This window comes from Chinchilla lanigera, unplaced genomic scaffold, assembly GCF_000276665.1.
Source record: "Chinchilla lanigera isolate Chin_1 unplaced genomic scaffold, ChiLan1.0 scaffold00036, whole genome shotgun sequence".
In the NCBI taxonomy this organism is placed as follows: domain Eukaryota; kingdom Metazoa; phylum Chordata; class Mammalia; order Rodentia; family Chinchillidae; genus Chinchilla; species Chinchilla lanigera.
This window is the reverse complement of record NW_004955437.1, coordinates 10,465,201-10,492,809: the sequence shown is the minus strand read 5'-3', so window position 1 is coordinate 10,492,809 and position 27,609 is coordinate 10,465,201. Positions and strand designations below refer to the sequence as shown.

Below are 27,609 nucleotides of genomic sequence, written 5' to 3'. Positions count from 1 at the left end.
GGTCTTTTTACTGTTTGCATTCTTCAGCCTTTAGGAGACAAATTTGCTCCTGTTGGTTGATACTTTGCAAATATTACTAGACTGAGTTAAAATTATACGGAACAAGATGTTCTCTATGGTGAACATTTTTAGTCAGGAATCCCAGTGAAGGATCCCAATAATGGGTCTAAATTTATTTTTAAACTTCCATGTCAACTTTTGGATCCAAATTGTGATAACTAATGGGATAATTACAATATTTAGCTCATTTAATGAAACTTTCCCAGGACAGATGTGGAGCACACCTGTAGTCCCATGATTCTGGGAGGCAGAGGCTGGAAATTGCAAGTTTGTGCCCAGTGTTGGCAATTTAGCAATGCAGCAAGATCCTGTTTTTAAAAATGGGCTGGTGATACACAGTGTGAAAGCTCTGGGCTCTATCCCTACTATCCCACACTCCATTTACCCCAGGTTCTCAAACATTAACAATGAAGCTGCAAATAGAATATATAGTATACAATCCAAAATGAAATAACCTAAGTATTGTCACACAGTTACTGTTAATTGGATCTGAAAATATACTGTTCAACATGTTTTAAACTTAGAAGATACACATGAAGTTCCCTTCTTTAATTTTAAAATATCTCCTTATGATTTGAATCCTCTTCCACAATAACTAAATTGTTTCCTTTTATAGAAATTGGAAAGTACTTTTGTGGGCGATAGGAATAATTCTTTCTTCCACCTTTGCCATTGTAATATCTGGGTGATAATTTTAGCCTAGGACTTCACTTTCATCAAGTTGATAGGATAAAGTTAGTTACCAAAATGAAATTCATGATCGGGATTTAGTACCCTTTCACATTCTGTTGTTTTGTCTTTTGTAGGACATATTAAAAAGAGATATTTCAGACATCAGTATTTCATGAAATCTTTTTTCTTATTCTGTTGGTGCTGTGAAATTATTCCTAAAGTTCATTTTAGAAAGTATATAGGGTCTTTATAAAGTGGGTGTGATTTTTAAGAACATTGAGGTAGTCATACTGAATTGAACCCGTATTTTTTGGTTATGTTATTCTTAAAACCTCTGTTAGTTTTCTACTCCTTTGCCAATCTTCCATTCCTGTTGCACCCTATGTCTGGAGTAGATTATTGTAGGCTATTGCACTTAAGTAGCACCATAAAGATAACACCTATGTGAAAACAGCCAATTAATTTTGTATATTCTCTTTTGAAATTAAAGCTTATGTGTGTAGAAAATAAAATTTTCTCACTCTGGCCCTTGTTGTTTGTTTCTTTTTTAAAATGAAACCTCTTTTTCACTTAACTTTTTCTCGTAAGAATTTTAAAGAACACATTAGTAGAAATGAGCTTTGTGAATTTAATGAAAACCAGAATGGTACATGATGAACAATTAAATTTTAAATGTTAACTATTTTGAGTCATCCAATTGTGAAAGATACACTTAGAAAATCACCTAAACATAATTTCATAGGTTTTTGAAATCTTTGGAATGGGGTGGGGAGGAAGAGAGAGCTCAGGCTTGTCTGTGTCGTATTCTAGTTTCTCTTCAGTACTCAAGGAGTCAGACTGTTGAAACTTGTCCAGGAAACCTCCTTGTCATAGGGGATAGAGTGTTATCTCTCCTTCACTCTCAGTCAAGTACTGACTCTGTAAAGGCTTAAAAGAAGTGTCTCTAACAAGTTTGAGAAATGAAATTTGTGCATAAAAAAGAATCTCTGATTGTTATTCTTGTAGGAACTGGACGTTATAAAAAATAGTTTCTGGATTCCTGGAGTCGTTTGGGGAAGCCTCCAGGCTGGTATTTTTCTAAAATTTTCTTATTTATCACACACTTTGTATATAGTTTAAGAATGGCACTGATGACTTAAAGCTGCAAGGAAAATTGTACTGTGAAAATAAAAGTTATATACTTCGTTAATCTACTTGGTCTCAAGTGTTAATTAAGTTCTGCGTAGTATCTTTTTTTTTTTTTTTTTTTGGTACCGGGAATCGAACTCACAACCTTGCACTTGCCAGACAGGCACTGTGCCACTGAGCTAAATCCCCAGCCCCTTGTGTAGTATCTCTTGTAGTATATTTAGTGTTATTAAATCAATCCTATGCTTATTAGTCTAGTATTTGTGCATTAAAGCATATTTGTTTTTATCAGGGTTCAGCCTTGGAAAAGTTTTACATGGTTTAGTAGACTGTATCAGAACTTTGTCCCAGAAAGTCATAAATTTTTATATGATTTATGTATAATGGCACCATAGCTTCTGTTATATAATTTTAATATTTAAAATTAATATTGAGACTAAAAGCAAGATGAATTTCATGTGGTAAACTCAGCTGTTAAATAGAGGAAGCCATTTATTTACATTTGACCTGGGAGGTTTTTTTGTAACCTTTTAATTGATGCCTTTCATGGTTAATACTAGGAAAATCATTTTACACTCCAATTTCCAGGGTTTTTTTCCCTCTTATAAATTCAACTATTGTATCATTTATACATTGGCTTGCACTTCTGCATGTTCCACACTGAGTGTTCAAAAAGTCATTTGTAATTTTATCAATGCTTCACTCAGCACCCTACTATATCCACCCTAATTGGATGTGTGTTTGGATATGTGTTTATATGATCTTTTAACTTATTTTATGTTTTTGCTGTAGCAGAAGTTGAAATAATCTAAAATCTCTCAGGTTCTATGAAAGACAGTATTACTAGAGTACTCAGAGGTTTGAGTTTTTAGATTTTGTCAAACTTGTGGGAGTTGGAATTCCATTTTTGCCATCCATTAAATATGTGACCTTTGATAAACTAGTTAACTTCTTTAAGAATAGTAATGGAACAAATAATAGTACCTATCTCGTAGGATTGTTTTGATATTTACAGTAAGTTCAATAGTATCTAACAAACGAAAATCCTGAATATATTATGAATATCTGCTGCTTTGTCATTTTCCTCATCACTATTATCATCATTACTCTTATTATATTGATTTTAAATCTTACTTCCACTTAAATGTATTTTTCATTTTCATATTTTCTGCCTTCAAGAAATACTTCATTAGGAGCATGAATATAGCTTAGTGGTGGAATGTTTTGCCAAGCATGCTGGAGGCCTTGGGTTCCATCCTTAGCAACCCCAAACCCCCAAAATTACTCTTAGTAACTTTTCAAATAACTTTACCCAAATATATACCAAACTTTTGGTCATTGTTTTGTTACCCTTTTGCTGCATTCATTAAACATTTATTCCTCATTACGTACTGGGCACAAGCAATATAGAGATGAAAAAGACCAGATTTCTGCCATCACTCAGTTAACATTAATGTAGTTATGTAATGTTATAAATAAGCTTGTACAAACTAGTTCTTTTTAGGATAGAAGTTAGAGAAGATTTCATGAAAGGCTGAAACATTTGATCAAGACCCCATAATATGTGATGGCATTAAATAGATAATGAAAGGCGGATATGTGTCCCATTAATGGGGTACAATAAAGTTTGCTAGGCAGAGGCAAACAGAAGTAAAAAAGTATGGAGCACTTTTTTGCAACTTATGGGATTGTAAGAGAAAAGGAGACATGTGGGCCTTTGTCCGCCTGCCTCTTTGAAGTTCTGTTGCCTACGTGTGAAAATAGTAAGATTTCAAAGAATACACCTATTGAGTCCCAGACCTGGTTTCTTGTAATCTGTAACCTATTGTCACTGTGTGTTATTGACCAAAATTGCTGTAGTTTTTGGCTTTTTCCTATTAATACTGTGTTTATAAGTCACATGAAATGTGGATATTTTTTCTCATGTAACTAGCAGCTGCCTATATGCCTTAAAATTTTTATCTCCTCTAGCTTTTTCTAGTTTGTATGCTCACTGAATGTCCACAGTATAGGGGAATACTGGTTGTGATCTGAGAATCCTAGTAGAATCAGATGGGGAATAACTTCCATCTAAATAGCTGTCCTCCTTTATCATGTTCGTGTGTCTTTCTAAAAGCTTTTCCTCTATAGTTCTACTCTTTTCTGACTCTTGGTTCCCTTTTATTGTGATGGGCACAAGGAATATATAAAAATATAATAAATTACATATGAACTTGCACATCAGAGGAAGACTCCTTGTGTTCTCATTTTGGTGTAATCAGAAAAGCGTTGGATCAGTCCTCCCCTGTATCTCCCTTCTTCCTCCTTCCCACAAATATGCATTGAGATAAGATATAATCACCTCTAAAACCTAAAAGAGACAAATTAGTTAATCTGAAAGTATACTATGATAGTTTAAACAATGCTGAGGAAGCATATAAGTGGTTTAATTACTGCCTCAATAATTCCACATGATAAAAATCTAGAATCTTAGTGGTAAAACACCAACATTTGTACTGTGTGTCTAGATAGTAAGTTTGGCACCTCTGTCAGTCTTGCTTGTACTGTGTCATCTGTTGATGACTCACCTGGGATGAGTGGGGTCACTCATGTATCTCCAGTCTTCCAAGTGATCACCCTGGGCATATTTACATGGCAGCTGCAGAATGCAAGAGCCCAAAGAAAATGCTGACATGCTTCTTAAACTCTGCTTACGAACAGCTGCCAACATCCCATTAGCCAAATCAGGTAACATGATTTGAGTTCAGTGACATTAAGGGCTACTTGAAGTCATTGACAATGTAAATAGGTATCTTATGAGACAGAGAGTTTGTTAGGGGCATCAATTCAATATGTCTCAGAAGAGCTTCTAAATTTTGATATATGTGGGGGGTCCTGCAGTCAGTACCCTGACAAAACCTAGGGATGTCTGTATGTTTTTGTTGATATTTCTAGTACTTTTAAAATGTACTCATTGTAAGCTTCTGGACAAGACTAAGATTACATGGTACAGTTTAAAGATTAATGAGTTTTAGTAACATCCTATGTAAATATCTTTAAAACATTCATATTTGTACATGCCAAAAGTTTTAAGTTGTGGATTTAAAATTTTAAGTTGTGGATTTAAACCAAAAATCATTCATGTATGCTGTATTTCTCCAACAGAGTGTTCATATAATTATATCTCAGCATCTTTCTTACATTATCATCTTTTTATCTATGTTCTGGACAACAGACTGAGTGAACATGCATTCCTTGCAGGTATACTAAATTGCATTTTGCTCTGAGGAATATTATTGAGACTAGAGATAGGCATGTTATAAATTTTCTCACAACAAAAAAAATGACTGGTCATTGTTCGTTTTACATATTCTCTAAAGGCAAAAGACTTGTACACTGCAGCAAATGGAATATATTATGTTGTATAATGAATATGTTATGCATTTTCCCATTGGCAGTTGCAAATACTTGCACAAGCTAATTTTTAAGTTTCTGAATTGACATTGTAACAACTTTGCACTATGTTCTACATTTAAAAATTTACAGCTTTACTCAGTATGATCGCAAATGAGATTATAGCTGTTCTTTTGGATGAGAAATCCTGTGAACACAAGAACATCAGGAGAGAGATTATATACAGTGGTGATATTAATTATTGCCAGGTGGCTTTTCTAGAATGATATCTAAGGAAGCTTAATTAGTTACAATTTTGCCATGTGTTTGCTTCATTTTTAAAAACAGGGAAGGATCCTTCGGAACCCTCATTACAATATCTGAACTTGACACCAATCTCATGAAAAATTCTGGAATGTGTAATTATTAGGAGTTTGTGCATGAGTTCTCAGTTCCTATCAAAATAAAATAATTTTCCTTTTTGTAAAGTGTTCAACAATATATTTAGTGTTATCTCTCATGATACCCTTGTGGATGAAACAGAAATTTTAAATCCGATAAAAGCCTGAAAGCTGGCCCAGCTGTTCCTAGCCCCGAAGTATTGACGAGACAATCTGCTTCTTCAGGAGCATCTTTTTGCAACAGGGTTTTCTATTTGGCTTATCATGTGTTCAGTACGTAGGTTAGAGCTGTTTATTCCTTTTGCTCATTTATTAAGTATTTGAGAACTTTTTCCCCTACAAATGAAAATGTGGACCAGACTTCAATGTACAAGCAAATAAATACTGAACTACTTTTCTTCAAGCAGGAATTGAAAATAGTTGTAATTGGAAAAAGCTTTACAGTGTTGTGCCATTTACAAAGAGACTTACATGATAAAAAGTAGAGAATCTTTAATTTTGAAGGAAACGCTTAATTTCTTCTAGTAGATTAGTGGTTGCCCTGGATGGGATGGCAGTGAGGATTAACTGTGAACAGTGTGAGGCATTATTTAGGAATGATGGAAGTATTCTAAAATTGGATTGTGATGGTAGTTGTACAACTCTAAATTTACTAAAACTCATTGAGTTTTGTACTTTTAGCAACTTTATTTTTTAGGTATGTAAACACTACATCAAGCTAATTCAAAAAGTATTGTTTAGGAAAAAACATAAAAAGTTTTAAAGCAAGACTTTTCCATATTTTTGAAGACCGGTTTTATAACAGAAGGATTGATTTACTTGTAAAATTTTTATTACATTTATTGGTACATTTTAGATATACATGGTGATCATATTCATCATAGGGAGTTTGTACCTATATATGATATGTCTTCATTCCTCTTTTTTCCCCCAGTTCCCCTCCCTCCCTTCAACCATGTTTTTGCTCCTTATTTACAAAGCGTTGTTTCCATTTTGTGCTTTGTTTTTTTCTTCTCTTTCTTCCTTTACCCTTCCCCCCTCTGTTTCCTCTTTCCTTTTGAACAACTTCTTCCTATTGTACATTTTGATCCTTATTTATTCTTTCAGATTTTCACACCAGGGAGACAATGTGATATTTACACATGTGTGTCTGATTTATTTCACTTCAGAATATGGCCTCAAGGAGCATCCATTTACCTAGAAATGTCTCAAGCCTATCCTCTTTATGGCTGAGTAGTACTCTGTTGAATTAAAAACACCACATCTTTTTTGTCCATTCCTCGGTTGATGGGCGTTTGGGTTGTTTCCCAGATTTAGTTATTACAAATTGTGCTGCTGTAAAAATGGGTGCACATATAGTGCTGTGGTATGATGTTTTTAATTCTTCTAGTATTGAAACAGGAATGCTAAATCTGCTGCAAGAGAAAATAGGTAGAACTCTTGAAGACATAGGCGAAGGCAAAGATTTCATAAACAAAACCCCCATTGAGCAGAAAATAAGATAAAAAATCAACAGCTGGGATCTTGTCCTATTAAAAAGATTTTGCACAGCAAAAGAAATCACCAAAAGAGTGAAAAGACATGTGTCAGAGTCAGAAAAATTTTAGTCAGCTGTCCCTCAGACAAAGCACTAATATCTAGAACATAGAAAGAAATTAAAAAATAACCCCCCCAACTTTAAAGACGCAATCCAAAAATGGGCTTCTGAGATTAATACACACTTCTCATACGAAGAAGTAGAAACAGCAGATACGTACATGAAAAAAATGTTCAACAGCACTGGTCATTGAAGAGATGCAAATTAACACAATACTGAACTCCACCTCACTCTGAAAAGAATAACTATTGTGAAAAAAATCAACCAAGAACTCTTCTCCACCGTTGGTGGGAGAATAGACTGGTACAGCTACTGTGGAAATCAGTGTGGAGATTCCTCAAAAAATTAGGATTAGAAGTTCCATTTGACCCAACAGTAGGATTTAATATTTCATCTAACGTCAGGGCAAAACTAAGTCCAGTGTATGGAAGTTAAAAAACAGAATTTTACATAGTATAAACAATATCCTTCCAAGAGACAGAAGGATAGCAAAGTGACAATGGTTTATAGTCTTTTAAGAATTTTAAGTTATGCCTGGTACATGGAAAGCACTTAACCACTTAACAGTTTACCCAGTGCATCACTCAGGCAGGTGTCATTTCAACCAGTATTAAATAAATTTGATGAAATTGTCATTTTTGTACATTTCCTGTTATATTATAAAAATTAATGAAAACGTATACATTTTTTAGTCATACTATATTTAAATAATTGGATTGGTAAGTGGTTAATGCTTATTCACTGTTTCCTTAAAAGAAAATAAATAATTGGTAAAGATGCAAGTGTATATGTGTGTGTATTTTCTTTTGAGACAGAGCAGATGTACCAAGATGTTAACCATTAGTGATTTTACTTGAAAGATCTATACTCATTCAATGTACTCTTTCAGTTTTTCTGTTGGTTGGGAATCTCTCAGAATAAAAAATAAAGAGGAGAATTAAAAGAAAAAGAGGCCAGGGGTTTAGGCTGACAGATTTGTGAGAGCAGGCTTTCTCAAACCCTCAAAAATAATGAGACCATTGTTTAGTGTCTGAAATGAAAGGGGGAAACAACTGGATTTATTGCTGATCATAGAGGAGAAGTATACTAGTCAAGACCAGTTTCTGAGTGGGGAACACTGCTGATCTATGGAGCCTGGGACAGGATGGAGTTCAGGCACTGGAGGTGTTTTGGATGTGGCTGTTGTCTGTAGAACAGTCTCTACTCAGAGATGTGTCTAGTGGAATGAGTCCATTCCTGATTAATTTTAGCTTTTGTTTGTTTGTTTTTGTTTTTCTCCAGTACCGGGAATCGAACTCACGACCTTGCACTTGCCAGGCAGGCACTGTGCCACTGAGTTAAATCCCCAGCCCCCATTCCTGATTAATTTTAAGGAAGGAATTACCATGTCTTGGTCATTCCTTGAAAAATTTAAAAACTGGTGCTGATGGCTGCTTACTACCATGATAGTAGAAAAACAGTCATTTTTTCATTTTGTGGGAACTTGAAGAAATTCCCAGTTAGGGGCCGGGGATATAGCTCAGTGGCACAGCACCTGCCTGGCAAGCACAAGGTCCTGAGTTTGATTGCTGGTACTGAAAAAAAAAAGAAATTCCCACTTAGTGTTAAAGTCAGTGCTTTGACATGCTGTGAATCCATAATAATGTTTGCTGAATGCAGTTTTTAAAAGGTCCAAATATTTGCTCTTATCACCACCACCACTATGTCGTTGTTTAAAACTGAAGAACTTGGTTCTTAGGTTCTTAAGCTGACGCTTATTTTGAATCTTTTCAACAAAAACTTTAAGTCATTTGGGGTTCTTTTCCTTAAGTCACTGTTTCTGAAAATAGATTTTCAAAAAATCATTACATTAACAGCGAATACATTGAAAAGCAAGTTTCTTTCCCTGCAGAACTTCTCATAAGATCTAAAATGGTAACTTGCATTGCAAATCTAGAGAATAATATGAGGCATCTCTCAAACTCATATAACTACAGAGTGGCACCACAACCCACCCCACACTTTCTGACCCTGACACCGTGAGTGCTGCTACACAATTCTCATTTATGTTCGTTTTATATGGTTACTTTTCTAAAGACCAGACAGTTGAAAAGTCCTCTTGTCTCTGTGTGACTCTCTAGTAATTAGGCTGCTTAGCAATGCTGGTGCCTCAGATACACTTGTAAGTTTCTTGAATTTCTCTTACTCTCTGATTCATGTAATGTGGGTGAAAATCTACTTTCTACTTTTTTATTTTATATCTGTGCTGGGTATCAAACCCACGGCCTTGAGCATACTGCGCTGGTGCTGTACCACTGAAATATATGCGAAACCGTAAAACTTGTTTTAAAAGAAAAGTTTTCAATGAGTATAAGATGTCATTGTGTATTACTTTCTAGTGTTATGGAAAAGTAGGATTTTTAAGACAAAGTTTCAACAAAAGAGTAAAGTCCTTGATTTATTAAATGTTTTGAGGGCCTGAAGTACTAAAATAACTATTTTGAAGCTATTGCTTATCTCTCTGAAGACCTCAAAAAAAGTCATACAAAGTAATTGAAGCAGGCTCCTTTCTATGAATTTGTTAATCTTACCTTTGATAAATAATCATATAGGATTAGAATATCTAATTTGTTAGTTTTTATTTTCTTCATTTAGTATGATGAATACAGAAAGAATTCTGGATGAGTTAAAAGTCCAGCTCTTGCCCCTCAACTGGATTTGTGAATTTGAGGTGGTTCTTCAACCACTCTGGTCTTTATTTGCTGTCTGTTTAAAACAGAAGGAATGGACTGAACAATCTCTGGGGCTTTCTGTGACCAAATAGACAATGATTACTGTAGGTCTCATTGATGATCTTTCCTATTCCTCAAATAGAGATCATTTGTATTCACTTGCTTTATACTTCTACCCATTAGCTTGAAGATAGGGATAGTTGCTTTGTAGCAATGTAGGACACCTGAGAAAAGAAGTCATATATTATTACTGGGTAAATACTGATCAGTACTGATAAAGAGATTTAAAGTGTTTACTTTTTCTAACTGTTACCAGCTCTTTTTTTTTTAACTTTAAAGAAAGAATTAATGGATATGTGTTTTTTCAGATTAACCTTATTTCACATCATAAATGGTTTTATAATGTTTTATATCTTTAGATATTTTTACTAATGGACTGTGATAAAATTCTACAAATATTCTCAAAGTTTATTTAATTATGTATAAATTCACATAATGTGATAAGGGGAATGAAGAAATGAATGTTGAGGAATCAAGCAAATGGGAAAGCTGTCATAGATAAGAAATCTGTTGCTGTAGATATTTGATTTACTTATGATTTTGGCTTTCTCAAAGGCACTGTTAACTGAATTTGTTTCCTCCCTTGAGAAGCAGGTGGATAAAATTATAGAGTTGCAATGGTTAGATGTATAAAAATGGAAGAAGGATAATTAATGTATATTTATGACTTTGTGTGCCTTAAATGACTAATTATGAGCAAACTTTTGCACTCCCCAACTCCTGTGCCAGTGGGTAAATGAGTCTCACAAGCACTGGGTGAGAATAATACAAATAGCATGATGTCTGTGCTTTCATGTACTGTCTAGTGCCAGATGAGCTGACTAGGTACATGTTAGGGTTGTAGACTGCTATTCAGTATAAATTCCTAGATATTGTAGTAATGGCTACCCTGTAAAAGTGTAATTGAATACAGTAGTAAGTGCTTTGGAGAGAAAGTAAGTTTCTTTTGGGAACACAAAGTTACGTAGGGCCTTTGTCCCCCAAGCTGTATCTCACAGTGCCCATTCCTAAATAATGTCAATTACCTGGGGCAGGAAAACGTCCAAAAAAACCCCAAAGTCCCCCCCACCACTTTCCCTCAAATTAACTGGCTCCCAAGACCACAGCAGTTACTTAACTACACCATCCAAAATAATTTAACCACATTAGTATTTGTAGCCAGAGGCAAGTATTGAAAGCAACTCAGCATCCAAGAAGATGCACACATGGCAGTAAAGAAACACCTCTTTTTCTTTGCAATTTTTTTCCTAGATGTTTCAAGAGCAGTTCTGCTGTGGTCCTCATGTTCTTGGTGACTGGCCTAGCAGGCTCTTTGTCACAAATTATTACCACATTTCCTTTTTTTTTTTTCTTTTTTTTTTTTTTCCAAAACCCACCCTATACTAGATGTTCAACCCAGAGGGTCTCTCTCATTGAGCTAAACCCCAACCTTCTCGCTAAGTTGCGGAGGCAGTCCTCAAACCTGCGATCTGATGCTCCTGCTTTACCCCTGTGGGCAGCTGAGTTATAGGTATGTACCACCACCATACTCAGTTTTTCTGAAGCTTTTATAACTAATACTTGATAAGCTTGAAAAATTAAAAACAAATATTTTAGATTCAAATGTAGACCTGTTAAATATGCTGAAATAGAATTAGAAAAAGTCCTATGATAGTATCTCCTTTTTTTTTTTCTTTTTAACCACCCTTTTCCCTCCTGTGGATTGAATCTAGATAGCTTTCACACTGAGCTCAATTCTTAGCCTTTTTTATATTTTTTATTTTCAGACGGGGTCTCGCTAAGTTGCTAAATTGGTGTTGAATTTTCAAGCCTCCTGCCTCAGTCTGTCAGAGTGCTGGGATTAAAGGCATGCCGTACCATGCCTGGCTCGTTCGTTCGTTAATTTCTTAAGGGACAGCAGAGTGTTTTCACATACAGCACCAGGAATTGCAATCTTTTTTTCTGTCCTGATTATTTTCATTCATTTATTTCATTCTGTTACCTATTTTTAAAAATCTGTTAGTTTCATAATTGTTACCCAGTTTACTCTGTAAGATTTAATTAGTGGAAGTGATAGCTCAGTTTTGGAGACAGGTTTTCAGATTTAAGAGCTGTAGTTGCTTTCATAAAAACTCAAACATCTGAAAAGGCCTGTTTTCAAGTCGTTGAATCTAATCCTGTCCTTCTGGTGTTGAGAAACTCAGGTACTAAAAAAGGTGCTTGTCAGGTACTGCATCACATAGCATCCAAGGGATCTGGAACCAGGTCATCTTCACTTCCAGGATGCTGCTTTTCATCAGAACTGCCTTTCCCTCCTTGTAGCTAATGGCTGTGATGCGGTGTGGTGGGTCATAATGTTTTTGTTGGCTGTTTGCCATGTGAGCTGCATCACTTTTTCTGGGTTCATATGTCTGGATGCTTTTGTTCCTTGAGTTTGGAGCAGTGACTGCAAGGTGAAGGCAGCAAGGTACCTGCTCCTCATCCTCCAGTGTTCATGAGCTTTGTTTTCAGCTTCAGAGCCCAGAAGAGCTTGATTCCAGACAAAGGAATAAATCCCCTAGGTGCTGTTCATTCCTCTGCTTTGGGACCATAGGACTAGAAAAATAAAGGTTAATTGTTTGAAAGTAAATACGTATTTTATATATTTATTCATTTTCTTAAACTATTTATTTTGTTTTTATGAAAAGTATATCATGACCGTTTAGTACTAATTAAGACTGATCTATTTGGTAGAGAATAATTTAGAAAAACCCTTAAGTTCTAGCCAAATTAAGATGGTTGGTTGTACTTATAACAGTATGTTTTAAGGAGAACAGAAAGATTGTCTCATGTCATAAACAGAATATTTATTTAAAAATACTGCTTGTTTTATTTTACCTCCTTTGATATTTGTCTTTTGTGTTTGTTTTATGCTATGCTTTTGAACTAATATATATATTTATATAATTGGAAAGAACTGCAAATGCACACATAATCCATGTGCTAGCTTCTTTTTTTCCCTTGAAGTTTATGCCATCAAAAGAGCTTGTATTATAGTTGGGGATGTGAGGAGGATGGTTCTGTGGAGACATCATCAGCTACATAAGTCTCATAGTGTGCAGAGGTTTGCAAAAGATTTGACAACTGAAATAATGCGATAGAATTTATAGAGATGAGTATTGCCATATTTGGGGAGCTTCTTGACCTAGATTGCTGACCAAAGATATCAGAAGAAGTCAAGAGAGAATAAGATAGCAAATATCTGACTCTTAGGTTTTAAACTTTTAATATCCTTTTTTAAAAAAACATACAAGGAAATACAGGGGCTGGGGATTTAGCTCAGTGGCACTGCGCCTGCCTGGCAAGCACAAGGTTGTGAGTTCAATTCCTGGTACTGAAAAAAAAAAAGGAAATACAGAAAGGGGTTTTACTGCTTTTTCAGAACGCATATATACACATTCAGTGTATACAAAATCTTCTTTTTTGTGATTTGGAAATGTCTCTCTAGTCTTTTTTTTTTGTTTTATTTGCCTATTTTTTATTCATGCTTTTTATTTTAGGTTTGTTTAAAGAGTCTTCCCCAATTTTTGGCTGTATTGGGCATGTACATAATACACAACAGTATCAAAAGCGTTGCTCATAAATTCTGCAAGCTTTCTGAAACACTACCCTGTGATTTTCTAAAAGGGTACATACTTATATATCTGAACATAAATGTATAGAGTAAGGTGTGTAGCTTCACACAATTTTATTTAATGCTTTTGCATAAATTGAATTTGTAGTTTTATTGTAGGGTCAGTTATTTAACTCAGTAACATTGTACTCTCCCCCCAGTATTGGTGACTTGGATTTTGACACAGTACATGTACTTTAAAAATACTAATACAAAATAAGAATTAGTATAGTAACACTGTACTTATTTTTAGAAATTATAGCTTGTATAGGAGATGTTCATTAAGAGAACAATTCATAGCTGCTATTAAGCTGATTGAAATAATAAGTATCTTTTACTTTTTGCCTTCCTTAGTTTATTGTCCTTAATTATAGGGGTATATAAATGTTTCCCCTTCTTTTGCAGGTATTCTTTAGGTGATGCTAGGAGGCCTCTTCATGAAACAGCAGTTTTGGTAGAAGATGTGGTACACACTCAATTAACTAATCTGGTAAGAGCATATATCATCTTATTTGCTATCACTGCTCTGCATTCTGCTTTTATTGCAACCCAATACATGTTTAAGACAATTTTACTTATGTTTGTAATTCTTTGTGTCTTTGTGAGATACAATTTATGTATAACAGTATTTATTGTTTACATGAATTTTGACAATGGAATATTGTCACCTAACTAGCAGTACAGTCATGGTGTAGGCATTCTACACTATCAAAAACTATTCCCTATTCTATATACCATCAGGCCTCTTCTCCCACCCCTACCCCTTGACAGCCATTATCTACTTTCTGTCACTGTTACTGTCATTAAATGAGTTTTTTTTTTCATTTTGAAATTTGGACTTACAGGTACAATTTCACAAATGGTACACATAATTCCAGATAACCATCAATTTCCTCTCACGTATTATATAACCATAATACAATTATCGAAACCAGGGTATTCTACTGGCATAGTACTATTTACTGACCTTACTTGAATTGCATCTGTTTTCCCACTAATATCCCTTTGCTCTTCCAAGATCCAGTCCAGGATACCATGTTATATTTTGTTTTAAAGTCTTTGTTGTCTTCTCCTTTGCATGACATTTCTTCAGTGTTTCCTTTTCTTTCATAATCGTAACATTTTTGAAAAGTACTGGATGATTATTTTGTAGAGTGTTGTTTTATTTTTATTGGTGTGATGTTTCTTTATCACAAAAATGTGACATTACACATTTTTGGCAAGATTACCACAGAAGTGACAGATCCTTCTCAGTGCACCATACCCAAGGTTCATATTGATATGTCATATTTGTGCTGTTAACTTTAATTGAGTCAAAGTAGTATATGCTGAGTTTCTCCCCTGTAAAGTGACATCTTCTTATTTGTTCCAGTGCTGGGGATTGAACATAGGGCCTTACGCATGGTATAAGTTCTAACACTGAGCTACATCCCCCAGCCCAAGTTACTGTTCTTTAATTATATGGCTCATAAGTATACAAGTAGAGGTATTTTATAACTCTTCCCTGAACATTTTTGCCTATTAACTTTCTCAGTCATCAGTGGATTATATCTGACAGTTACTACTATGGTATATCCTTGTGGTAATTTTCTGTTTTCCTCTTTCTTTTTGTATTTATTAATTATAAATCTTTTAAAAGGAAAACTTGTCCTTTGTCTCCACTTATTAACTTTCTATGTGTAATAGTATGGATCTATGATATTTACATTTTCTAGTGTTATTATCCAATACCATCATTATTTTTATTCCTCAGTGTGTGTGAACATTGGCCATTAGTTTTTTCATGGCCCTTTGCCATTTCTCTATTGGATTTTAATCTGTCCTCGTATTTTAGGGATCTCTATCATTTGTCTTTGGAGTGTGGTACAGATACATCATTTCAGTGTATCAGTTGTAAAACTTACCTTTTAACTTTGTTTTTAGGGGTTTGTTTGGCCTGCAAATATTTTTAATGTAGTCAGAAGTTTGAATCATAGAACACTGTTGTATATACTGAATTTAGAGGACTTCACCTGTTTTGTCTTCTCTATTTATATAATTGCATTTTAACATTTATATCCCTAATCTAACACTTAGTTCCCTAATCTGTGTGTAATTTATTCCTATTACTTGTTTTGCAGGGATCTAATTTTACCTTTTTTCAATTGGTTACCCAATTTTACTATCACCATTTATTAAAAAGTCTATCTTTTCCCTAGTGATTTAAAATACTTCCTTTTATCATATACTAAATTTGTCTACCAGTGCGAATCTATCTATTTTGCATTCTGTACAAATGATTTGTCTATGTGCTGCTATGACATTATTTTTTATGTAGGTTTCATAGTATATTTTAGAGATTGTTATGGTAGACTCTTGTAGTTTTTCTTTTTTCCAGTATGTACCCAGTCATTCTTGTGCAGTCACCTTTCTGTATGTGTAGTTTCACCATCTGAATTTTTGCTTACTTACGATCAGTTGCAGTCTAAAAATCTTAGAATATTTTGGAAGTAAATGATGACTTGTTTTTTTCTTTTTTGGTTTTTTTTTCCGGTACCAGGAATCGAACTCATGACCTTGCGCTTGCCAGGCAGGTGCTGTGCCACTGAGCTAAATCCCCAGCCCCAATGATGACTTTTTAAAATACCTATTTATTAGTTCATATTGGTGTACAGATTAATAGGTTTCACTTTTGCAGCCTCATCCATACTCATAGCATACTTTGCTCATTTTCACTCTCCCTTCACCTTCCCTTCTCCACCTTTTCCCTAGTTTCATTTCTTTGAGGGGGCCCTCAATACATAAAATATATTTTAATCATGTCCATCCACCCTATTACCTGTTCTCCCCCTTCCTTTTTTTCCCTTCCTCTTTACTAATCATAGTCTTCCTTCTGCATTCTTATTACTATTTTAGATTCCATACATTAGGTAGAACATGAGATACTTGTTTCTCTCAGCTTCACTTATTTTGCTTAACATAAGCTCGCCATGTATCCATTTTCTCCATGTGACAGAATCTCATTCTTTATGACTGAATAATACTACATTGTGCATATATACCACATTTTCATATCCATTCAGAATAAATTACACATAGACAGGTATCTAGACTGGTTTTACATCTTGGCTACCATGAATTGTGCAGCAATAAACATGGGTGCGCAATTATTCCTATAGTATGCTGACTTTGATTACTTTGAGTATATACGGAGTGGTATAGCTGGATTAAATGATCACTTTTAATTTTAGTTTTTTGAGGAACCTCTATACTGATTTTCATTGTGCCTGTACTCATTTACATTTCCAGCAGCAGTGTGGAAAAGTTCATTATGCCCTATATCCTTGCCAGAATTTATTTTTTGTATTCTTGACGGTAGCCATTCTGACTGGGGTGTGATGGAATGTCAGTATAGTTTTGATTCCATTTCTTTAATGGCTAAAGTGTTTGAACACTTTTTGTATACTTACTGGCCATATACTTAAGTGTTCAATTCATTTGCCTATTTATTGATTGGGCTGCTTGATTTATTTTTGGTGTTAAGTATTTGAGTTCTTTATATATGCTAGGTATTAATCCTTTGTTGAAGAGTAGCTGACAGGGATTTTTTTCTACCTTTGTTGGGTGTCTTTACACTGTTAATTGTTTCCTTTGCTGTCTAGGAACTTTTTAAGTTTGATGTAGTCCCATATGTTGATTCTTCATATTTCCTGTGCTATTTGGAGTCCTCTCTAGGAAGTTTTTGTCTGTGCCTAAGGCTTCCAATGTTTGCCTATGTTTTCTTTCCCTAGGTCTTGAATTAATTTTGAATTCATTTTTTTATAGGGTGAGAGATAAAGATTTACCTTTAGACTTTTATAAGTGGATATCTAGTTTTTCAAAGCATTTATTAAAGAGCTTGGCTTTTCTCCAACATATATTTTGTAGTATAGTTGTTTGGGTTTGTTTCTGTGTTCTCTATTCTGTTCACATAGTCTACCTATCTATTTTTTTGAGCCATTCTATTTTTGTTACTATGGTTTTATAGTATAATTTGAGATTGAGTATTATGCCTCCAGTCTTGCTCTCAGCCTTTAGCTGCACAATCTAAAATGATACGTATAAATGGCCTTCAACTGTCTTTTGCACATCAAAGTTACATTTGAAAATCATTCTAAAAATGAAAGTGTAAATAAGGCCATCATGCAGCTTTCAGACTGCCATAATACTGTTTTGAATTATTTTCTGCTTTAGTAACTCATTAGATATTTAGAATTGCATTTTATATTCACTTATTACCTTTGTTGAGTAGCTTTAATGTAGCTTTTGTTCTAGCATATAAAGTTGAGTAAGTGTTCACAGTTCTGTTGTGGATATAGACACATACAAAATAATTTTCAAACATTATTGAACTGGTAATACTGATACGCAAAATAACATAGGGTTTTGAGAGGAGGTACACAGCCTTGCTTGGAATTCTTCATATATTTGTACATTCGCATTAATATAAAAACACATTACCATACATTTCAGCATATTCTTAATGAATTGGGCTGAAGGAAGTAAGCATAAGAATGATATTATAAATATTGAACTGTAAATGCTATGTGGAAATGTTTTATTTGTACTGTTTTTTTTAAAGATACGGATTTAGTTTTTTAACTTTTAAAAATTAGATCATTTTAACATATAAGCTTAGAATTTCGGGCTTCTCTGGAAACGTTAAAATTGGAATGTTTGACAACACAGACATGAATTGCATGTGAATACCTGAGCTCAGTAGCTGCTTCTACTTGTAGACTGGGCACAGGCTAATTTTTTTTTTTCTTTTTTTTTTTTTTTAAAGCTGAACCAGCTTCTTTCCTTGACTAGGAAAGTATCTAATGTTAATGGCTTATTTTTGACATATTTCCCATCTTAGTCTCAATTTCAGTTTTCAAGAAAAGATTCTTCCTAATTTTGGAAGAAAATATTTTAAAAGAAAATTTATTTCCCTTTGAAAAGCTGCAGGAACAATGTATGTTATAAAAACTCATGGACAAAGATAATAAAAAAGATATTTACCTGTGTGATTGATGTTTTAATTTTTCATCTGTATTTTTCTGTGTTAATGTATGAGTGACTGACTGCCAAAGGTAAATGTAAGAGTTACAGAAGCAGTAAGAAGCACCTAAAAGAGAGAAAAGTGTTTCTATCACCATACCTTCCATCTGGGACTGTGACCAAGGACTGCAACAACCAATTGATCTTTTTCCCTAGTGGAAGGACCTTCATGTCTTCATCTAAAGCTCAGAGGAAATGACCATCTCCTCTTGATGGCTCCTCTAACCTCTTTCATGTAAAAAGCAGGCACATATCAGTCAGCAATTTGAGCTATGGGGCAGTTCTCTCAGTTAAATGAATCTTTGTAATCATGATGAGGCCTGTACAAATCCCAGTTCTTCTTAAGTATAGATTCATTGTCAGTGGTCAAAGTGGATAAAGATGGTGTGCAGAGCATATTATAGTCTAGATTCCTAGTCTATATTATTCCCATGAGATTCTTTTATAGGAGGGTTTGGATGGGATATAAGAGTTGGTATTTTATTTATTTATTTATTTATTGTTTTAAGATAGGGTTTCACTATGCAGTTCAGGATGGCCTTGAACTCTCTTTGTAGCCTAGGCTGGCCTCGAACTTGCAGTGTTCCTTCTGCCTCATCCTCCTGAGTGCTGAAATTGCAGGTGTGTGCCTGGCAAGACTTGGTATTTTAAAATATGTACCCATGATCTTTGTAATCCATAGTCCAAAGATCAGATTTGAGAAACAAGATCCTAGACTGTTGGTTTTTAACCAGCTTTTTTGAATCATATTGCCAGTTTTTGAAAATCAGAAGCTAAAAGACATCTTTGAATTTGCTGAGAATTGTTAGGTAGGTGGACAAGATGCAACAACTTTAAATTGTTGTAACAATATGAAGTTTGACTCCACGAAACCACCATTTTCTTTTCACCCTACTACATCTGAATATTTTTCTCTTTGAAAACTAATCTCCTTAATATGTTACAAAATTGTTTCAGTAATGCTGACATTGCTTAAATTATTCAAGTACCAATACATGTTTCTGTTGGTACATGCTGACATGTTCTTGGTTATTAAAATCAGTAAGGTCACTCAGAACCAAGCTGATGAAGAGAGTAGTTGATATACTTTAATCATCTGTCTCAGGATGCTTAGCAGTTCTCAGATGAGAGCTCATGTCAGAGCCGCTTGCTGGGTGTGGGTTTAAACAACCCTGTTCCAGACCCTGTTCCATCTCTCCTGAGTGATAAATTCTACAGATTAGTGTTCCTAAAAACTTGCACTTGACTCCTATGAGGAGCATCGGGTAAGCTGCACTATATTTTAAAGTATTTGTATATGAGTTAGGTTTTTCACTGAATTTCTTGAAGATGTGTATTTCTACCTCTTGTTGTGCCTTAGAACAGGGATGTGGTATATTTGAACTCTTCTTTTAAATGCTGTTATTGTTCAACCAACACAGATTTTGATTGTACATAAACATTTAATGAGACCTCCGAACCTATCAAAGTGGAACAGAGTAGAGAAAGGGGAAACTTCTTAGAATGCTGGGTACAATGGGACACTCCTGTAATCTTTTTTTTTTTGAGACAGAATTTTGCTAAGTTCCCCAGGCTGGTCTCCAATTCGTGTTGGACATGATGATGTCAGACATTTTGCCAATAGCTGTATCATGTTTCATGTCAGGAATACTGCAGTAAGACTGACAATAAATTAAAGTTGGAAGTTTGCTTTACTACTTTCTTTTGTTTCTTGTTGCTTTGACTTGCTGTTCCTATCTGAGACATTTACCCTGCAGTGAGATCCTTAATTTTTACTCAGTACTTCAGCTAGGTCTGCTGTCTATTCTGAATACACCTCCTCCCCCCAGCACACACACTCACACTGAGGTGCATCCTACCATTTGTATACTTTTTTTTTTTGAGACAACATTTTGCTAAGTTCCCCAGGCTGGTCTCCAATTTGTGATGCTCCTTTGTCAGCTTCCCAGAGTGCTGGGATTACAAGAGTGTCCCATTATACCCAGCATTCTAAGAAGTTTCCCCTTTCTCCACTCTGTTCCACTTCAATAGGTTGGGAGGTCTCATTAAATGTTCGTCACGAAAGTTGTACATGTGTATTATAGGATATGTTAGCTAATGAAAATCGATATTTTAAAATATATGTGAAGATTTTGATTTTACTATGTTAAGATTAGAACATAAAATCACAGGACTTTAATGTTTAATTATACTTAGGAAATCACTTACGTCAACTTTGTTATATATATTTGAACCAAATTACTCTTTTTACAGGTTATGAATGGTTGAGTATTATGGAGAAGGACATTCTTTGATTAGAAGCCCTAACAAACAATAAACAAATCATTGTGTGTCCTTGCATTTCTTCTTTTTTATTGATACCTGTCATGAATTCAATGTGGAAAATTTACTTCTGTATACCTATAGCTCATATTTCTGCATAACTCTTCTAGCTGATTACACATAGCATTTTTTTACTGTTTTATTTTCTTTCATGTATTATCACCTCTTCGCTCTAGATAATAACTATTGTGTATTTTAAAATCAATATCAGTACAGCTGTTGACTGATTGCCTAAGTAGAATGCCTATTTAGCTACATTTTTCCCTGCAAGTTTCTGTGAGTTCACTGGAGCCATAACCCAGAAGATCAACTGGGAAGAAATTTCCAGTCCCCACCCCACCACTCTTAGTAAATCTCCTTTTGTTCCAGCTGCAGCATATCCCAGAAATAGTCAATTATTTGGAAGGGTCTTACTTAGAGTATTTCAGAATACCTAAGTTTATCTATAGTTCCACAGATTATAGGTAATAGGTCTTGTTTGTGTTATTAGCATGGCTGCACAATAACATCTCATTTTTACAGAAGTTGTCTTTACTTGTGTTGAGTCTTTCCCCTTTAGGATTTTTCGTTATTTTTCCTTTTGGTTTGCATGACTCCTATTCTGGCTTCAGCTAAACTCTTCTAGCTACTTGCATCTTATGTGGTATTTGGGTTTCTTATCTGTGCTGAAATTTTCAGTTCTGACTGAAAGTTCACATTCATTCCAAATAAACTGTCTGACTTCTGATAATTGTATAGCTGCCTTCTTTTATCTTTTCATTGAGTTAGATATCAGAGGATTTTCTCCTTTTTATGTGTAAAATATGATCTCTTAACATTCCATTTTAAAAATCAAATTGGAGTTTTACTGTATGAATCTACCAGATAATAAAACATTTCATTCATTGAGCTGTGTTTATATGTCAGCCTACTCTGTGTTATTTTTAGATTTTTCATAGCTTTAGGTTACAAAAATCAATAAACAATCATTTCCATTTATTAGGAGTACCTGTTTAATTCCCCATCTGAAGAGCACACTCAGAACTCTCTTTTCCCCTCCTGTCTTTCTGTGCTTTTTAATTTGGAAAATGTTGTCCAAGGTGTGCTATTCTCACTCATTGGATTTTGTATTCACTTCCCCAGCTGAACTAAGACATTGTTTTAAACATGTATGTTTCAGTTCCTTTTCCAAGATTGTTGGAAAAGTCTTTTTATTTATTGGTAACTTTATATCTGCTTTCTTCAGCACTGGTGATGCACTTGATTAATGTGGAGGTTATACAAAAATGAATAAAATGAAAGTTAATAAATTTCTATCATGTTTGAGCCAATCTGTAAAAGACTTTATTATTTTATTGTACTTGTATACACTATATTTTCAAGTTTCAATGTAAGCTATTATTTCTGTGTAGCTTTTAATTTATGAAAGTTTAGCCCAGGTTGACTGCTTTGTTATAAAAACAAAATTAAAATGATTTGTTTCTCAGATCTCATTATTACATATTCTTTTACATTTGAATAACATACAATAATTATTTTAAAATATTTTTATTCCTTTAGATTAAGTAGCCCATTACCATGTTTTATTGGAGTATTATTTTACATTGTGATAGTGAATAATTTATTTATGCTGATAATTTCAAATGTTTTTAGTTATTTCTATATTTAGATGGATTTTCTAAGTTACATTCTTAGTTTCTCAATAATATATTAACTATCCTTGGATACTTCCCTGAAATAACTTGTCATGAAATTATTTGATTTAAATAATCTGAATTCATAAAAGACATGTGTTTATATTTGAAGCACTGAGAATAAATTTGACTTAAAATGTTTTAACTCAAAGAGAAATATGACCCACTTTTTAAAAAAGTGTCAATTAGAAAAGACTTGAGAATGTTTTAAAATGGATTTTGAAAATGTTGTTTATCAGTAAAATCCTACTAATTTTGCTCCTCTACTCTCACTAAGAATCTGGCCTTAAGTAGTAAATATCAGAATAAACACTCTAAAATACCAAGCTCGTTCCTCAGGTGGTGTTAATCTGACAGTCTATATCATTCTTCTTTCTGCATTGTGGCAGAGAAGCAGAATGGAGAGAACCATGGTAGTTACCAAAGCAGCAGCGTTGCTGCTTGGCTTGATAATAGGCTTCACAAAGAAAAGTTCTGCCTCTTTTTTTAATAATTAAGTTTATTGGTACAATTTATATATGTATATGTATATATAAAATGATCACATTCATCATAAGGAATTTGCACCTATATATGATATATCCTGGTTACTTTTTTAATCCTCTCGCCTCTCTTCAACCCCTTTTTATTTACAAAGCTTTGTTTCCATTTTATCCTTCTTTCATTGTGTTTTTTCCTTTTCCCCTCCCTAATTCCCATTTCTTTTGAACAATTTCTTCCTTTTTCAGAATACCTGTTATACACTTTGGTCCTTATTTACCCTTTTGGTTTCTCACACCAAAGAAACAATGCAATATTTACATGTGTGTCTGATTTATTTCACTTAAGAGTATGGTCTCAAGGTATATCCATTTACCTAGGAATATCTCCATTTTATTCTTGTTTATGCTCCATTATATTAAAAAAACCCATTATATAAAATGGTTATATACTCCAGTACTCCATTATATAAAAAAACCACATCTTTTTTTTATCCAGTCCTTGGTTGATGGGTATTTGGGTTGTTTTCAAGTTTTAACTGTTATAAACTGTGCTGCTATAAAAATGGGTGAGACTGTGGTATGATGTTTTTAACTCTTCCATGAAGATACCCAGCAGCAGAATTGCTGGGTCAAGTGGGACCTCTAGGTGGATTGTGATGCAGGCTGCCTTGACTTTGTTGTCTAGTTTTTTGAGGAATTTGGACACTGATTTCCACAGTGGTTGTACTAGTCTCACACAACAGTGGAGAAGGGCTCCTTTTTCCCCACAGCCCTGCCAACATTTGTTATTTGTTTCTGGTATGAGATGGAATCTCAGTGTTGTTTTAGTTTGCATCTCTTGAATGACCAGTGCTGTTGAACGTTTTTTCATGTGTTTATTTGCTGTTTGTATTTCTTCCTCTAAGAAGTGTGTATTCATCTCGGATGCCCATTTTTTGATTAGGTCTTTAAATTGGGGGTTCTAATTTTTAAAAATCCTTTATATATTCTAGATATTAGTCCTTTGTCTAAGTGACAACTGGCTTAATTTTTATCCCACTCTGTGGGTTGTCTTTTCACTTTGTTGATAATTTCTTTGGCTGTGCAAAAGCTTTTTAAGAATGAGATCCAAGCTGTTGACTCTTTATAGTATTTCTCAGGCAATGGGGGTTTTATTCACAAAATCATTGCCTGTACCTATATCTTCAAGAATTCTACCTATTCTTTCTTCTAGTAGATTTAGTGTTTCTGTTTTGCTATTTAGAGCTTTGATCCATTTTGATTTTAGTTTAGTGCGTGGTGAGAGACATAGGTCTTTGCCGTGTGGAAAGCCAGTTTTTCGAGCACCATTTATTAAAGAGGCTACCTTTCTTCCAGTGAATGTGCTTGACCTCTTTGTGAAAGATAAGGTAGCTGAGTGTGTTTGTAGTTGTTTCTGCATCTTCTAACCTGTTCCTTTGATTCTCAGGTCTGTTTTTTTGTTTTTTTGTGTGATTTTTTTGCCAGTACCATACTGTTTTTATCACAGTGACTTTGCAGTATAATTTCAAGTCAGGGATTATGATGCTGCCTGCCTTGACTTTGTTGTCTAAGATTGTTTTTTGTCTAGGTCTCCAATTCATGCAATTAGGAATGAAAAGTGTAAAATCACAGTGGATTCTCTGGAAATCCAGAAAAGATCATCAATACCTACTTTGAGAACCTGTACCCCTTAATAAGGTGCAAAACACTGAAGAATTGGAGAGATTCTTAGACACATGTGAATGTCAAAACTGAATCAAGGAGATAAAAAAATTCTAAATAATCCATTATCAGTCAATGAAATTGAAAATGTATTTAAAAACTTAAAAACCAAGGAAAGACCAGGTCCTGATGGATTCATTGCTGAATTCTAGAAGAAATTTAGAGATCTAATGCCACTTCTGATGAACTCTTTAATGAAATTGAAAGGGAAGCAATACTCCCCAAATCATTCCTGGAAGCAGTATTACCCTGATAGCAAAACCAGAGAAAGGCCCAATCAAAAAAGAGAACTACAGGCCAATCTTCCTAATGAACATAAATGCAAAAATCTTCAAGAAGATACTGGTGAAAAGAATGCAGCAAATCATCATTAAAATTATTTGCCATGACCAGTTAGGATTCATCCCACAAATATAGGGATGGTTCAACATACACAAATCAATAAATGTAATGCACCGTATCAACAGAGCCAAAGACAATACCCACATGATCATCTCAATATAAGCAGAAAAACAACTGATAGAGTCTAGCACCCATTCATGATAAAATCCTATGGAAAATAGGAATAGGTGGTCTTACCTCAATCTGATGAAAGCCATCTATGACAAACTGATGACCAACATCATACGAAATGGTCAGAAACTGAAAACTTTCACTCTAAAATCTGGAACAAGACAAGGATATCTGCTATCAACACTGCTGTTTATTACAGTTCTGGAAACATTAGCAAGAGCAATTAGACAATCAAAAGAAATAAGGATAGGAAAAGAAAAGTTAAGTTATCATTATTTGCCAAGAACACCATACTCTACATAGAAGATGCCAAAACTCCACTGAAAGACTTGTAGATTTAATAACTGAGTTCAGTAGTGTGGCTGACTACAAAGTCAACACTCAAAAATCAGTAGTGTTTCTATATACAAACAGCAAATATCCTGAGAGAAATTGGGGGAACACTACCCTTCACAATAGCATCAAAAACAGTGATATGCTTAGGTTGGGCATGGTGGTGCACACCTGTAATCCCAGCATTCGGGTGTCTGAGACATAAGGATCATTGCGAGTTTGAGGCCACCCTAGGCTACCTAGTCAGTTCAAGGCCAGCCTGAACTGCATAGTGAAACATTGTCTCAGAATGACCAAAAAAAGAAAAATACTTATGAATCAGTCTAACAAAGAAAGTAAAAGATCCATACATTCAAAATTACTCTGAAAAAGGAGATTGAAGAGAATATCAGAAAATGGAAGGATATCCTTTGCTCATTGGTTGGAAGAACCAACATAGTAAAAATGACCATACTCCCAAAATTGCTGTACAGATTTAATGCAATCCCAATCAAAATACCATTAGCATACCTCACAGAACTAGAGAAAACATTCCTAAAATTCATTTGGAAGCAGAAGAGACCTAGAATAGCAAAGTTCTACTTCTTTGAAACTGTAGTTCGTTTTTCAAGTTTCCCATCAAAAATAGTTTTTATTAAGAAGACCGCAGACTTGATGTTAATATGAGAAGTAAATAATTTAATACTATTACCAATATTTTTGTCTACATGTAATAAAATGTAATAATATTTTTATTACTTAGCTTTTATACCCCTTATAAAAGTACTGGTTGTATTGTTTTCAATTATGCTTTTTTTCTATATATGGAGGCATTTAATTTCATGAAGAGAATAAGCTTGGTATGGGTGCCTTCTGTTTACTAGGTACTTAACATATTTTATCTTTTTAAAAGCAAAAGTACTTTTACCACTCTTTCTTAAAAATAGTATTTTCTGTTGCGTTGGATATAAAATAAATCCACTGCATTTCCATAAAAGTAAGAGAGCAGATGTTGATAGAGCTAGTATTTTCAGATATCATTTTTATGAAATAAAATTCTGAAATTCAGTTGCCTAGTTTAGGTATATCTAAGTTTTGCAACACATGTTTGTTGAATGCAGCTATGGTGATAAAGCATATCATGAAATTTTCAGAATTAGTGCGTTTAAATTTTTATAAATATATTCACAGCCTACAAAAATAGTCCATTATGAGTATAAATTGATAATATATCACTGATAATAAATGAATTTAAAACTGTATAACAGATATATCTGTATAGCTGTCAAGTGTTTCTTTTAGAGGAAAAACTGATAGAGGAACTGACAGTTTGTCCTAACTTGGCATATTATCACTTGTTAATCTTTGTTCTAAATGTGATTCTTGTGGTTACTTTTGCACTCCCACAAAGGTTTCTGAGCTATCAGTTGGAATGCTGGGAGAGTGGAAGGTTTTTTTCAAACAAATGTCACTGGGCTTGAGTCTTTGCCTCATAACTTGATAGTTATGCAACCTTCAATGATTCTTTAATCTCTCTGAGTCTCTGTTGTCTCATCTATCAGAATTTGCCTACCTCATAAGGCATTAGATAGGATAACGTATGTAAATGACCTAAAACTTTCCAGATTATATGCAGTGGAAACATGATTTAATTAATGACAGCCAAATATGTAATCATAAGTCTAAGGCATTTAAAGGATAAAGTGTGAAGGGCAAAGACTGTATAGAGAAAGCACTTAAAGATTTATGTGCTGTATATATTTCTGCGGCCACTTTCCCACTTTAAGACATTATACTATATACAGTTTTGTCTCTGTTTCCCCTGTGTTTAATTTTCATTCCCAATATTCTTGGATATCTTAAAACTCTTAGATATCAGTAGAGATAATGTA

General features: G+C 34.2%; 1 protein-coding gene across 25 annotated transcripts in view; it reads left to right on the top strand.

Annotated features, from left to right (window-relative positions):
- Positions 1-27,609, top strand: part of Supt3h (suppressor of Ty 3 homolog (S. cerevisiae)) — a 441,758-nt gene that overhangs the window by 156,750 nt on the left and 257,399 nt on the right. For 13 of the 25 annotated variants that reach the window (XR_001235061.1, XM_013516875.1, XM_013516858.1 and 10 more), the window contains one exon: positions 14,038-14,122. Coding sequence is in view for 21 of the 25 variants with exons in the window: in XM_013516875.1 (XP_013372329.1) it covers positions 14,038-14,122 (85 nt within the window). In the remaining 4 variants the exon portion in view is untranslated. Of the gene's footprint in view, positions 1-11,387; positions 11,512-14,037; positions 14,123-27,609 lie in introns of all 25 variants that reach the window. The other 12 variants (XM_013516861.1, XM_013516866.1, XM_013516869.1 and 9 more) reach the window with 1 other exon arrangement.